Source organism: Crotalus tigris, unplaced genomic scaffold (assembly GCF_016545835.1).
Source record: "Crotalus tigris isolate CLP2741 ecotype Arizona unplaced genomic scaffold, ASM1654583v1 scf7180000024384.25900115:4084858, whole genome shotgun sequence".
Classification (NCBI taxonomy): Eukaryota; Metazoa; Chordata; class Lepidosauria; order Squamata; family Viperidae; genus Crotalus; species Crotalus tigris.
Window position 1 is genome coordinate 190,060 of NW_024100554.1, and position 15,769 is coordinate 205,828.

At 48.3% G+C, this 15,769-nt stretch overlaps 1 protein-coding gene across 3 annotated transcripts in view; it reads right to left on the reverse strand.

The window, feature by feature from the left end:
* Positions 1-10,617, reverse strand: part of GDF6 (growth differentiation factor 6) — a 34,334-nt gene extending 23,717 nt beyond the window's left edge. For all 3 annotated transcript variants that reach the window (XR_005554924.1, XR_005554925.1, XM_039328916.1), the window contains exon 1: positions 9,928-10,617. Coding sequence is in view for 1 of the 3 variants with exons in the window: in XM_039328916.1 (XP_039184850.1) it covers positions 9,928-10,273 (346 nt within the window). In the remaining 2 variants the exon portion in view is untranslated. The remainder of the gene's footprint in view (positions 1-9,927) is intronic.
* Between the last annotated feature and the right edge of the window lie 5,152 nt (positions 10,618-15,769).

Genomic DNA, 15,769 nt, shown 5'->3' on the forward strand with positions numbered 1-15,769 from the left:
CAGTATATCAGCTATACAAGTGTGTTAATGTTTCTCTCACACGCTTAGGGGTTTTGTCCTGGGTTGATATGACAGCATGTAGAAAAAGAAAACATCCCACTCGTTTTGAACGAAGGTGACTCAGGATCCTCTCTATCACCTGAGGTCGCCTGATAGAAAGTCTTCTCTTTCTTTCCACCCCTGGGCTCATGGAAAGAGATCAGCTCGCTCTAGCCCCCCTGAAGACCCCAAACTCTAGCCAGCTTCTGGACTGACCTCTCTCCGGACAGAAATCTCAAAACAAGGGGACACACCAGCGCCGGGAGTTGGTTGAGTCGAGCTGGTTGAGTCGAGTCTCTTTCTCCGGTGAGAAGGACGCTGGGGAACCTCCCCCACCCGGAGAAGGAGCAGGAGGGTGGGCAAAGATAACAGGCTGCCGGGCCCTTGTCGAGGGAAGCCCAAAGCCCGAAGCTTCAGAAGGGTTCGCTCTCTCGGGCTCTTTTTTCTCCCGGACCATTGTCACTTGCCAAAGCAGGAAACGAACAAACAAAAGGAGGGGTGGATCACGTAAGACTTAATCTGAAGGATCTCCATTAATAAAAAAAAAAAGAGGAGGCTTGATAAATCCATTCATCTTCCCACACCTGAAGTGCCAACAGGAAAACATGCAGCGTTTCTTCATTGCAATCCGTTTTGCTCCTTCCTTCCTTCCTTCCTTCCTTCCTTCCTTCCTTCCTTCCTTCCTTCCTTCCTTCCTTCCTCTTCTTCATCTTGTGCCCACAATAAAGGTTTAAGGATGAATTAAATATATCTAAAAGTTTCCACATCGTTAAATTGTACCTTCCTTTAATAGGGGATCGGGAACTGAAACTGGTGGGGGAATTAAAGGCGCCGCTTCTTTGATTAAGAGAATCTTTATTTCTACCTTCCCGCTAATGCAACACACTATCTACTATGATAGGTATAGTCTTCCTGAGAAACGCCCACGCAAGACCAGTAGAGGCATCAAATAGTAAATCCTGGCTAGATGGGTCGATTTAGAAGGAAAAACTACAAAGACCAGCCTGAGCCAAAGCCTCTGAAATCCCCGCGGACTCAACCAGGAAAGGAGGACAGGCGGTATCGAAGGAATTCAGTTTCTCTTAACGGGAGTCTTGCTGACGTGGGAGCAACTCCGCGTTGATCTTACACCTTTGGAGAAGGAAAAGAAAGGCGGGGAGAGTGTAAGAAGGAGGGAACGCGGAGGAATTATAAATCTGAATTAGGTATCAGTCAGTTGCCTAAGCAGTTTGTCGAAGAAGTCGAAAAGCACTCATTTTAGAAAGAAATCCCATCGATTTCGGGCGCGCTTACTACGAGAAAGAAGAGTAAAACTGCATCGGAAAACTGCAGCCCGCAAAACTGTACCCAGGAGTTTTACGCGGCCTGAATTCGAGGCGGCTTCAGGCGGAGCCAACGCGCTTAGGTATCGAGCGGGGCTGCAGCGCTGAGAAGATGGGTGGTTGTTCTTGGGCTGTCGCCCTCCAGCTTCCGAGAGGCGGCGGCGGCGGCGGCCGTCCTTTGAAGGAAATGAGCGGTACCCCAAGAAGAGAGCATCGGATGCAATCTGGCCTGAAAGGGGAGCTTGCGGGACCGAGTTGGGCTCTAAAGCCGAGCGTTTGGTCCGAGCAGGTGCTTCGCTGTCCACCAATACCGCTTGAAACCTTCCTCCGCTCCCCCAAGTCTTTTTTTCCTCCGCTCAGAGCGAAGGGGCGCCAGCCTCTTCTTTTCTTCAGTTAAGATTTGTTTATTTACTGATTTATGAATTTTAACAGACCTGGTTGTGGTAGCCTATAAAAGAAAAGAAAAACCCACACGCCATTCCTTCCTTGTTTAAACTCGTTACTACTACTACTACTACTACTACTACTACTACTACTACTACTACTAATAATAATAATAATAATAATAATAATAATAAAGTTGGAAGGGACCTTGGAGGTCATTTAGTCCAACCCCCTGCTCAGGCAGGAAACCCTATACCACTTCGGACAAATGGCTGTCCAGCCTCTTCTTTAAAACTTCCAGTGTTGGAGCGTTCACCGCTTCTGGAGGCAGGTTGTTCCATTGGTTAATTGTTCTAACTGTCAGGAAGTTTCTCCTTAGTTCTAGATTGCTTCTCTCCTTGATTAGTTTCCATTCGTTGCTCCTTGTCCTGCCTTCAAGGCGCTTTGGAGAATAGCTTGACTCCCTCTTCTTTGTGGCAGCCCCTGAGATATTGGAACACTGCTATCATGTCCCCCCTCGTCCTTTTCTTCATTAAACTGTCTCCAAATACCTTATGGCAAAGGATCCTTTCTCGTATCTGCGAACTGGCAAATCAGAAGGTCGGCGACTCTCGGGAGCTAGCTATGGAGACGAGAGGTGGATCAGTGCCGCTAAAGATCTCCTCCTACGGTACAGCTACCCCTCTCCCCGTATTTAAGAGAAAAAGAAGCGGGGGGGGGATCCCAGAAGAGAAGGGCGCCTAGTTGGGAGCGATGAGGTGGGGTTGCTCCGCCCGGAGGGAATCCCTCTCCCCCCCTCCCCTCCAATTCTTCAGGCTGGTTTAAAACGGTGCCGTTGCTTTTTTTTTAGGCATACCTGGCACCAGGGTGACATGTGGCTTCCCAGCGTTGGTATCACAATTTAAAAATAGAATTAAAACAACCTGGCTCGCCAAAATCTAAAAGAAAGCCAATTTCTCTCTCCCCCCCTCCCTCCCTCCCTCCCTCAAGTTTGGAGGCTGCTGGCTGGGTCTGATGGGAGTTGTAATCTAACACCTGCTTGACTAAAATTGCGGTAAAGGATTTCAAGTATCTCCTCGGCTATGAAGCTCCTTCAGAATAGTTGGGCGCAGGGAGGTCGGTAATGAATCGATCAGCGGAGAAGGTCTCCAACTGAAGCGCCTTTTTTCCTCTGAACGGAACGGGGGTCCTTGCGAAGGAAACCCCCGCCTGCAAAGAATCCACCTTCAAGCCCGCGAAACGGCCTCTCTTCTTCCGGCGAGCGACGCTCGAAACTGCGGCCAAAGCCCTGCATCTCTCCGCCCAAGAGCTTGGAAGGAAGCGGCCCTGGAAGTCAAGAGACACGACGGGGAGTAGGAAGGGGCTTCGTATACAAAGCGCTGGCTCCTCCGGGGACCTGCGCAGTCTTCTGGACCAGGGCTAGGCAACCTCGGCTCTTTTATGACTCATGGACTTCAACTCCCAGAATTCCCGAGTCAGCTATGCTGACTCGGGAATTCTGGGAGTTGAAGTCCATGAGTCATAAAAGAGCCGAGGTTGTCTACCCATGTTCTGGACGGACTTCTTGGGCACAGGTCACCAAGGTCTCCCTAACTCTCGGAAGTGAAGGACAAGCCAGCAAATCGAAGCGAGCTACTTACCCCACGACAGCCGTGCGCGTTGCCCAAACAGCTGGACTTTGGGGAAGGAGGAGGCGCTTCAATCCTCCCCCAACGAGCCAACTATATTTTAGCCCATCGCGGGATGCAAACCAAAATTTCTGGGACGACTTTTCTGACATAACGGTAGCAGGTCCCGCCGAGGCCACAATGTTGGCCTGAATAAAACAAGTTTTCCAGGACTGATTCTGGGCATAGGCAGGCGCATCACACCAGTGTTTTTTCAAAGGTGCCAACTTTTAAGACGTTGAACTTAAACGCTGACTGGGGGATTCTGGGAAGTGAAGTCCATACATCTTAAAAGTTGCCACCTTTGAAAAACACCGCCTTGCGCGCCTGAGCTCAACATTTCCAGTGGTCGAGGCGGCACAGAAAAACAGGAAGAAAAAAAAAACCCCAAAGAAGTGAAAGAGAAAAAAAGAGGAAGAGATTTGTTGGTGCAAATCGGTCCATTCACCGGCTCCTAGCCTCACTCCTGGAGACATCACCCGGGAACGAGCCCAGGCACCCCCAACCTTAATTCCAGGCAAGTCTGAACACGCTGATCGCATGGCAAATTCTTTTTTTGCCCTCTTTCCTGCCCAAAAATGTAGGCGGAGTCACGCGCACTTATTCCCAAGGACAATTACCCGCAGCGCGACCCCGAGAAGGATATGAGGCCTACCGAGTTCAATTGGACTTATATCAAAGTACAAACAGGACTCGCTTCTTAGGAATAAGTTCTACCGATCTGAAGGAGGCTTGCCCTCAAGTAAGCGAGCTCAAATTCGTCTCAACGATGCCCACACTACAGACCGGCCAGCTACTTGATAAGATTCATGGAGTAGTGGGAAGGGAGAAGCAGGCTATTATGCTCTCCTTTCCCCAATTTTCTACTTTCTTACTCTAGTTCAGGGGTAGGCCACCTCGGCTCTTTTAGGACTCATGGACTTCAACTCCCAGAATTCCTGAGTCAGCATAGCTGACTCAGGAATTCTGGGAGTTGAAGTCCATGAGTCCTAAAAGAGCCGAGGTGGCCTACCCCTGAATTAGTTTGTTGGGGTGTCCAATCTTCTGATCTCCTCTGCGTTTTTCACAAAAGGCCCCGTCCAACAGACCTCAAGGTCAGCCACGAACTGCGCGCAACCCATCAGCCCGATTGGAGCGAAGGCGCGGTCAAGAGAGGGCTCCCGCCCAGGCGCCCCACCAGCCAGTCCGAGGATCCGCTGACAAACCCGCCAAGTTCCAGAATTTCAAGCGGGAGTCGCCTGGTCTCTCCCCGCCAGTCCCGACCGTAGGGGGGTGTCGCCCACCCGTTCCGCCTCAAGACGTCCAAGAACAGCTGTAGGAAAACGCCTCCCAGCTCGGATCCGTTTTAGTTCAGGGTGGGTCTGGTCCGGGACTAAGCAGTCTTCTCCGCCCTGGTGCCCGCTAGATGCCTTCAGTGGGATTCAGCTGGCTGGGAGCCATGGGACGGAAACCCAAGCCAGCCAATGGATACGACGGATACGCTGTTGGAAAAGGCTGGTTTATTCCCTCCTAGCCCAGTGTTTCCCAAACTTGACCATTTTAAGGCATGAGGACTTCAACTCCCAGAATTCCACAGCCAGCGTTGCTGGCTGTGGAATTCTGGGAGTTGAAGTCCACATGCCTTAAAATGGTCAAGTTTGGGAAACACTGTACAACCTAGCTCAACGCGTCAACCTGCTTTGCTTACGAGGACACCAAACCAGCCCCGGGTTTCTTCAGACGTTACCCCCGGACTGCAGAAACTCTGCGCTCACTTCCGGGGGGGGGGAAGCCAAGTGCTTTACTTTCAAATAACCCCAACCCGCGAAGGGGTGTAGGTTTCTTGCACCAGCCAAGGTAGCACCAGGAGAATGGAGGTGTCCCATAGGATTTTAGGAGGGAAGAGCAAAAAGAGGCCTGCACTTTTGAGACGTGACGGCTGTAACACACCCAAGTGCCCGGAGGTAAACCGGAAGCTTACCGTTTACTGCCCCCCTCCCATTTCTGAAGTTTAACAGAGGTTGTAAAACCTTTCCCCGATTCCACACAGATTCCTCCCCCCCCCACACACACACATACACCTACACTTGTTCTGGCGCCACCTGCTATCCCTAAAGGCGCCGCTTAACCCTTCCATTTCAGCCTCTTTGGGTAACGGGTGAGGCGGATTGAAGACACTGGCAGTTAAGGCAGTTCCAACCCGGCGCCTACTAGGAAGCAGATAGAGCCCTGGGGACTGCGGTCCTTCAGGCCGATTTTTTTTTTAGAAGGACGAAGGCTGGGTGTTGACGAGGCAACTGCAGTGACCAAGGAGGATCCGATCTTCGGGGCACCCCAAAGCTCCGCCCTTAGCTCCGTTTCTTGGCAGAGATCAAGCCTCCAGCGCCAAAGTAGGGGGATCCAAGATCCCTGGGATTTTCTCCAAAGGCCTTTGAGGAGATCTATCCTAGCAAAGCTTTCCCTCTGATCCTGAGCTACCTAATTTGAAGCGAACTTCCAACGGACAGCCATGGGGCGGAGGGACGGGACATGGCCCAACGCGGTTCCCCAATCGTGGCCTGCCCTGCAGAGCCTTTATTGGGATGGTTCTTTCCACACTGGAGGGCAACTGGCTAAGTAACCGGCCCACTGATCTGCGGGCGCTGCACTTCTGCCTAGCCCAGGGGTAGGCAACCTTGGCTCTTTTATGACTCACGGACTTTTATGAATTCCTGGCTCAGGAATTCTGGGAGTTGAAGTCCATGAGTCATAAAAGAGCCAAGGTTGCCTACCCCTGGGCTAGTTCTTCGTGGTCCCCAGCGGAGGCAATGGACTGACAAGCCAGAGAAGTGTTGAAAAATAAAGGCTTGTTTGGATGGAGCTGGCAAATCTGGCTCGTTTTATTTGCCGGTGTCTTTGACTAGTGTGCGCAGACAGCCTTCCCACCTTAGCCAGAGCCCCAGGATTACTTAGTGGTCTCCTATCCAACTACTAACTAAATCTGCTCCTGTTTAGCACCCCAGCGCAGCTAGGTGCCGCCACCTGGCGAGGCAATAAGCATTGTGCTTTTAATCGTGACGTCTTGATTTAACCAATATTGTTAATCATAAAGCCGCCTTTTACAATTCGAAAAAGTATGGGGAAGCGCGGAAAGACGCTTTTGAAAAAAAATAAGACCGACCCTTCTGGTTGCTGCTTTTGTTGCTGTCTCTCCCGGGAGCGCCTGCCAAAAGCAGGACCGGACACCGGATCTCGAGTTTGCCTTCCTTCGTCTCTTGAAGGGACACTTCAGCCCTTCCCTGCACTGGTTTCCTGGCAGCTCCAAGAGAGGCATGCTGGAGAATTTTGCAGGAAGCAGGAAGACCGGACGACCTGCAAGTAGCGAACCTTTAAGAGCCATTGTTTTTGTTTTTTTTAAATAGCAAGGGCAATATAAGCAGTCTCAACAATTAGCAGCCGAAAGGGAGAACTAAGGCGGCTAGCCTGGAGGGAGATGAGCTTTAAAAACAGAAAAGAAAAGGAAGGGTCTGGGGAAGGGGAAGGGTCTGGGGGGGGGGGAAGGGTGGAGGGCTGCTTCCGCTTTGGAGGGACTGGAGTCTTGGTCGGACTGGTCCGGGGCTGCTGGCAGCTCCCCCTTCATTAGGAGAGACCAGACACTATTTGATCTGTTATGACAGCAGCGGTCAATTAGATCGCGGAGCTGAACCACTCCAGTCAGGGACCTAATGCTCAGAAGTTCCAGCGCCAGGTCACAGCCTTGACATATCAAATCAAAATCAGGAGGCGGGAGGAGGCCTTTCCCTCCGTCCAACCAGGAGGCTTGGGGCGCGACGCCTTCCCTCCTTCCCTCTCTTTTCCTGACCACCCCCACACACCCCCATTCCCCAAATTTCCTAATCCTGAAGATCCGGAGGAGCCCTCTTGTTTTAAGCACAAAAAGGGACATTGGGAACGGCGCGGTTTGGGCAAGAAAGAATGAAAACAAGCGTGCAAAATTAAAAGACGTTTGTATGTTCTAGTCTAGAGCAGTGTTTCTCAACCTTGACAATTTTAAGACATGTGGACTTCAATTGCTGGCTGTGGAATTCTGGGAGTTGAAGTCCACATGCCTTAAAATTGCCAAGGTTGAGAAACACTGCTCTAGAGGGAGAGGCAAGGCAACTGTTTTTTTCTTGCTGAAAAATGAAATTATCAGTTATTAAAGCAAGAGAGCAGCGAGGTTTTCCCGGGCAGGGTCCAATCTAGAGAACCGGCGCGCTTTCTTTCTCGGTTCATTTCAGCCGAGGAGGCTCTGAGCGCAGCATCTCAGTTTTAAAAGCCTTCCTATGAAGTCCTGCAAAAACGTGTCCGTGCTAAATCCATTCCTAAAATGCCACTGATGGGCACCACCACCAAGTTCGAGGTTTGCCAGGAAAAAAAATAAATGAGAATGCTGGCGCCCTCCAGGACCGCTTAACTCTTCCCCAGAAGGAGGATAAAACCAACTCTTCCAAGGTCCCTATTTTCTTGCCCGAACAAATTTGTCTTAAGGATCTTCAAGGAGATGGAATTCGAGTCCACTACCCAAGTCCTTTTGGGGTACACCGAGACCTCCGGTGGACAAACTAATTCCATTGATTCTTCCTGAAAATCTCCCGGATTGCAGCAATCGAATTTTGGAGCTGCATGGTTAGCATTATGGGCACCACAAACTGGCATAAAATTAATGATATGGGGAAGTAGTAGCAATGACTATTGCTTGACCCCATAAATGACGCGGAGAAGCAAAAATAGCAAATGAGAGTATCCATGCCTCGTCTCAAAGGAAGAGGAATTCATCTCTCTCTCTCCCTCCCCTTCCATGGTTTAGACGTTGTTTCAAAGCCCCCCCCCCATTATAGGATAGGCCGAGACCCAGTGATTCACAGAAACTTAAATGAGTTGGTATTTTGGAACTAGAGCGCTGGGTTTTCTTTTATTTATTCTGAATTTCAGCGTCCAGGACAGCTCCCGGATCTCATCCTGGATCTCGCTACAGGTCTGGAGGACATTGGGGAGGATGGGTGAGAGGTAAGAAAAGGTGTGTGTGTGGGGGGGGGGAAGGATTCCGGAATTCGTGGGACAGCCGTTTAATTAATCGATAATTGATAGTTGGCACAGCTAACTATCCCCAAAGGATCGCCAGAGGTTTCTGAGCAGAAATCTCTATTCCCTACAAAGGAGAAATCAGACGATAAAGCACGAAAAAATAAGTCAAGCGCTCTATACGCAATCCCAAGTTTTGGTTTGGTCTGCGCAGACTTCCCGTCCTCAGATCGGAATCTCGGAAACTGCGTCTGATCTCCGCAATTAAAGAAAAGAAAAGAAAGAAAGAAAGAGAAAGAAAGAAAGAAAGAAAGAAAGAAAGAAAGAAAGAAAGAAAGAAAGAAAGAAAAGTCCCCCAACTATCCATCCATCCCGAAAAAATCCGGGACGCGCAAAATCGTCCAAAAAGAATCGCTTTTCGACTCCTTCTTCCTGCTTGGGCGTAACCTTCAAAGTCGGAAGGGCCGAAGTCGAATTCAGTCCCCGCGGTGCAAAGAGAGGCTTGTCTTTTACCCAAGTGATAGGGAAGGAAGGAGTGGGCGTCAGGATTGGGACTACTAGACAACGAAGAAAGCAGACCGGGAGCCGGGACTCTTCCGCCGCTTTCGCGGTAACTCAAAAGCATCTCCCGCTCCTCTAGACCGAGCAAACCAGTGGAAACAATCGTATTACTACTGCTGCCACTACAATGGTGTTACTACCATTACTACTGCTGCTGCTGCTATTAAGTGAATGTGCCAGCAGGCTTAGTGAAAATAAGGACGCAGGGCAGGAAGGTGCGCACTCGCGCCAGATTAAGCATCCACCTGTAAGAAACCTAGCGCTGGTGTTTTTTTTTTTTTTTTTTGCCTCAATCCTGAACAAGTCAGCCAAGGAGGCGCTACTCTTTTTAGGACCAATCGCCAGAGCCCATCGCGTAGGTGCTTATTCCGAAACGAATGTGCTCTTAATCAGAGAGCCCCATTGCTGGTGCACAGTTGCTCCCAGGGAATCCTAAAGCTTATTCCCAAACCGGGAGAGCCAGCTAATAGGAACGTTGCACACAAACACACCCCGAACAGAGGCTAACAGAAGTTTTCCCAAATCGCGTTCCGCTATGATCCCATCGCTCTCAGCCAGCTTAGCCACTGTGGGCTAAGAAGTACGTGGGTGCCGTTGTACTCCCGCCCCATCCCCAAAAGGTTGGAGAGCAGCTGGGAGTGATGTTAGCGGTGGTCCAACCCGGGGAAGGAAAAGAACCTGCCGGGTGGCGGGGCATAAAAGCCCGCGGTCGGGCCAGGGACCTGTCCGTTCTTTGGCAGAGGTGCCGGCGGACGGGACGCCTGGAAGCGCCCTGGAGCGCGCCCAAGTACAGTATCGTAGACCGGCGGGAAGTGGGGAGCGATCGCTGACCGACCGCTCGTTCCGCCGGCTGGCCGGCCTGGATGGACAGGGTTGTGTGTGGGGAGGAGCCCAGGCGAGAAGAATCCCGACCGCGGGGCTGAGCTGCTTACCTCGCCCCCTGTCCACAAAGCTGGTGATGGTGTTGGCTGCTTTGGAGGACTGGAAGAAGCTGGCGTTGATGCCCAGTTTCTCGGCGATGGAATAGGTCCGGTAGAGGGAGAGCATGTACTCGTGGGGCTCCACTCGCGGCTGGGCTGCAGCGGGTCCCTTTGGGGCCGCGTCTCCAGCCGATCGGGACGCTCCGCCTTCCCGGCAGCTCCGCTTGCCTTTGCCGGACTCCCGGAGAGACGGCGCGGCGGCGGCGGCGGGGACGGTGGCCTGCTGGCAACAGGGAAGATCCCCCCAGAAGAAACCCGCGAGGAACACGGCGGAGAGCAGAGCCCGGGCAGCATTCATAGCGAGCGAGCGGCTGCCCCGGAGCAAAGCGCGCGCCCGCTCCGCCCAGCCTTCTCGCTCGGCTCCCACGGCCAGCAGCAGCGCGTCCAGCCCAGCCCGCCGCAGCTCCCTCCGGCCGTCTGCGGCGCGGCGTCCCCAGCGCGAGAGGCCAGAGCCTGGGCGGGACACGCCCCCGCTCCTCGCCACGCCCCCCCGGACACACCCCTTCCTTGGTTGCAGTCACGCCTCCCGCCCAGAAGGGGAATAGTGGAGTTGACGTTAAGGCGGAGTTGGACGCTGGGTCTCCGAACCAGCCGGGCCTCTGACGAGGGTGCCAACCGGTGCGGTAGAAAGTCCTCTCTACCCTTGCCAAACTCCCAACCCACGCATTTTCTTGTGAAAACTAGTACACCCGTCTGCACAAGACAGACGAGCGCTGCTAACACATTAGGTCGTAGGAACACAACAGACGGAGTCAGCTCTGGGAATGGGCCCGAGTTCTCTTACTTTAAACGGAAGCAGCCGGGAACCCCTCAGGCCTTCGGAGGGGGGGGGTGGAGGAGAAATATTTTTAATCAGTTGTAGCCCTTTACGAGTAGTTGTTGACTTACAACCACAACTGAGCCCCAAATTTCCGTTTCTAAGCAAGTGAGTTTTGCCCCGTTTTACAACTTTTCTTGCCACAATTGTTAAGTCAATCACTGCACTTGTTTACTTAATAACATGGTTGTTAAGTGAATCTGGCTTCCCCATTGGCTTTGCTTGTCAGAAGGTCGCAAAAGGAGATCACGTGACCCTGGGACACTGCAACCGTCATAAACACATGTCAGTTGCCAAGCATCTGAATTTTGATCACGTGATCATGGGGATGCTGCAATGGTCATAAGTGTGAAAAATGATCATAAGTCACTTTTTTCATTGCCGTTGCAACTTTGAACGGTCACTAAATGAATGGTTGTAAGTCGAGGACTATCTGTGTCTTACCATGGTAACCTGCGGAAGTAATCTGCATATTTGACTCCATTCCATGCTCCAATTGAAGAGCTGCACCAATCAAGCTGCCTGGGATTTCATCCCACTTTAATTATAATTACCAGCAAGGCAATTTTGCTTGGACATTTTTAAAGGAGTTGGGAATCGTCTTTAAATCTGAGCTGCTGTACCAACAGCAAACACCTTGGACCATGTTTGTCAATCTTGGCAACTTCAAGATGTGCAGACTTCCAACCAGAGTTCTGAAATTCTTGAAGTCCACACATTTTAAAGCTGCCAAAATTGAGAAACAACTGCTCTAGGATGCCAGATACTCAAACAAATATTTTTTTAAAAGCACTGTGATCTTCCAGGGGGAGAGGGCACCAGGCTGAAAGAGAAAAACTTTGCTCAGGATTGGGGTTGTTCTAATAATACCCTGATCAGAGCTACATTTCTTCTTTTCCAATCTATAAAACTAAGGGAAGGTTGGGCTTGCAGGTGTCACCAAATTGGTGCTGACCAAGTGCTCAAAGGTTGCCAAGCAGGTAATCCTTGGCTTACAGCCATTCATTTTATGACCTTTCAAAATGACAAGAGCATTTAAGAAAGTGTCTTATGACCAGTTCTCACACTTATGGTGTTGCAGCATTCCCAAAGTCACAGATCAAAGTTCAGGTGCCTGGCAACCAGCAGGTGTACACAATGGTTGCAGTGTCCTGGGGTCCCCGGATTGTCATTTGCAACCTTCCTAGGGGGAAGCCAGATTTGCTTAACGACCACATGATTCACTTAACAACTGAAGTGTTTCAATTAACAGCCATGGCAAAAAAACATTGTAAAATCAGGTGCAACTTACTTAACAACTTACTTAACAACTGCTTTGCTTAGCAATGAAAATTCTAGTCCCAATTGTGGTTGAGAACAACTTGTACTTCAAATATGATATCAATATCAATACTGAAATTGAACAATATCTGACAGAATCATTCTTTTTCCGTAATGCTGAGCTGAAAAGAGAAGCTGATTTTGGTTGTGAACCTTTTTGGCAAAAGAGCGAATTCCAGGGAAGTGCTGATGAAAATTGCTTTGTTTGCAAGTAGTGATGTCAGATTTGTGTTACTTGTTATTAATGATGTCGGTCACACAGCAGTGGTGTCAAATGATCACACAGCACTGTGATCTAAGAAGAAACAACCCAGAATATTATCTGCGCGCCTGAAATGGAAGCAAAGGAGAATCCTGGAAAGGATGTCAGTAAATAATAGTAAACAAGAAGGATATGCAAATAATTGAACTGGGGATGAAGAAATTATTCTGTTGCCCATCACCACCACTTTTTTCAACTACAGAGCCAAAACAAATAAACACTGCAGTTTTTTAATTATAAGAAGGAGAATATTGCAATCTGTCTTTTCTATGTCTTTAGGCAGATACTATAACAGCTCTGTTTAACATTCGACAGAACCCAAAAAACCCCACCCTTTTCCAATTGAAAGAAGTAGTACTGAGTTCTACCCTTGAAAAAAAAATAAAGACTATAACCAACAGTTGTATATATATGGAAGGGTTTTATTTTGTTTTACTTTTTAAAGAAAAAGTTGTCTGATCCTAAAAGGATACAAACTATTTTTTGAAGGGGAAAGCTTACTTGGCTACACTTTCTGTACTGCATTGCGTGGCAAATGAAAAAAAAATTATTAAAGCAGATTTATATATTGAATGATACAGGGTGGGGGGGGGAGAAAGTATGTTGAAATGAAGCCCTTTTATAGCACCAATAGTTTTCTTACTGGTAAATTGAGAAGGGGAGACATTAAGCCCACCTCATGTCCCCAGCCCCACACAATCATTCATTATAGCCCCCTTTCACTTGAATGTGTATGTGTTACTAATGAGGAAGATTATTTATCTTCCACATATTTATTTCGGTTAACTCAGAAGATTGTTATGTAAAGATCTAGACTAGAGATAGCAAAACAGTTACAAGAATTTTCACTGGCAGGGTCCTTTTATCATGTGAGCCAATAACATCCCAGGACCCCGCCCAGCAAATTTAGTCAGCTTCTTACCTCAATCTCAGGATTTCATTGTCTGGATTTATCAGCTCTATATTTCTCAAAGGGAGATATGAAATTAACTGATCTTTTCAGTCCCAGCATAGTAAAATAGTTGGAACAATTCTTGAAGGTAATTTTTCGACATGGTGGTTAACTCAGCTTATGGTTTGGTTTAGACAGAGCTAATCTATTGGCCCCAGATTGGTACAGCCCAGTGAAACGGAGTGAAAAACAATCCCTATTTGTGGATCGATATTATCTGGATCTACTATGTATTGTCCATTTACATATTTATTTATTTATTTAATGTTATACATTGTAACTATACTACGTACCCGGGGAAGAAGTTTCGGAACCATAATTTTCTATGAAATCTAATATAGAAATATCATTTTATTTTTTTAAAAAACCCCTCCAATTAATTAGTGAAATTGTAAAGTTATCTACTTTGCAAACTTTAAAGAAGCAATATAAACAGGAAATGTTACACCGTGGATCTACAGATTGGAAAATTATAAGCATGGGGTTACCTTGCATGAGATCTCCTGTATACTCTTATTTATTAGTACTTTGGGGAAAGGGAGGTTTTCAGATTCAGAATTGATTTACAAGAGCAGAAAATGTCACAATCCCCATTAATTTGTCATAATTTGTATTTCTGCCTAGAGAAATACATATAGTTATGTAAACTCAACTCCTGGTTTTACTATCATTTGTGACTTGCACAGCTGTTCAGCTAAGTCTACAGACAGTGTGCTTGTTCTGCATTAAATTCCCCAAATAAGGCATTACCTGTAAAATTATGGTGTAATCTCTTTTCTTGAATTTGTTTCTGAGGCCATAACTTCTTCATTCATTGGGGATCATGACTTCACACCTTTGATTTACAACCATCTCCACACTTCTGCAGAAAGAAAGAAAGAAAGAGAGAGAGAGGGAGGGAGGGAGGGAGGGAGGGAGGAAGGAAGGAAGGCTCTGAAACTAGAGGCAATTTTTGTTATTGCTTTTGTCAATGGTCATCTATTCTAAAGGGCAAATGAGTCCCCTTACTGTGCTGCTGAAGTACGGTTCATCAGTGTAGACATCTGTGCATCCCCCTCCCCTACTTTCTCTCTGTATTGTATCTGTCTTATCAAAATGTATAGAATTACAGACTTGGAAATTAGCTCCAAAGTAATACATTTGTAATCCTCTACTTGCTGCAGGAAATCCAGTATCTCTAGGAAATGATTATATAGACTGTATTAAGCCATGTACCATTAATGATAATAGCATAACTAGATTCTCACTATAATTCTAGGCACCAAATATGGCAATCTATGGTCTTTCAGCTGTCCAAAATGACTAGTGCCAGTAACCCTTGCCAGTGGTTTTAATGGCTAGACCCAGTGCATTTTTTCTAAAAAAAAAAAAAAAAAAAAAGGTGCCGGAACTCACACATGTCATACCACCTGCCTTGCCTACCCTACAAGATTCCATCCAAAAAAGGTGCCAGAACTCCATTCTGGGCATTCTGTGAGAAAAAAAGCCCTGGCTAGACCCTTCTGAGAGCTGTAGTTTAGCAACATTTGGAGAACTACATATTCCTCATGTTTTCTGTATACACTTGACAGTATATATGTGACAGACTTGAACAATGGGCCTATCCAACAACATGAAATTTAATGTGGAGAAAAGCAAGCTTTTATGTTTAGCTAGGAACAAACAGAGGTACAAGTACAGATTAGACAAAACCTGGCTCAAAAACAGTAACTGTGAGAGGGACCTTGGAGTCCTAGTGGACAATCACTTAAACATGAGCCAGCAGTATGTGGCAGCAGCCCTTCCAGCTCTATTCTGATTGGTTGACTTACAAAGGAGCAAGTCCTACAGAACTCAATATATTTACAAATAACTGTGGCTAAGTTAAAACTAACAACTATATAAATATACAGTATTCAAACTCTATGCTGAAACCTGGCTTCTCATTATGTCTCTGCATGCTGATTCTGCCTCTTTACTTTCTAAGCTTTCCATTTTAAGCAGAAGGCTCACTAATGATGTCTACTTGTGTGTGCCTTCTGTTTGCTTGTTACCTGTAGAAAACTTTTTCCATAGAGCAGTAATGGCGAACCTTTTAGAAACTGAGTGCCCAAACTGCAACCCAAGACCCACTTATTTATCGCCAGGTGCCAGGTGGGCGTGGCCCACTGGGCGGGTGTGGCTGTGGTGGTCTTGGCAGACTGGGTGGGTATGGCCAATATGGGCATGGTCACCTCAATGTTGCTCATAGGGAGGGACGCCAGAGGAGGCCGGGCAGGGTTGGGGGAGATTCAGGGGGTCTCTGGCAGGCGGGGCTGTGGGCAGGAGGCTCGTCCTGCAGGATGAGGCAAGGCAAGGCAAGGCAGGGCAGAAGTGCCGTTGTCTCAGGGCAAGGCAAGGCAAGGCAGGGGCTGGGGCGACTGCTGCCTGACACCATTGGCCCCTGCACACAGAGGCCAGCGAG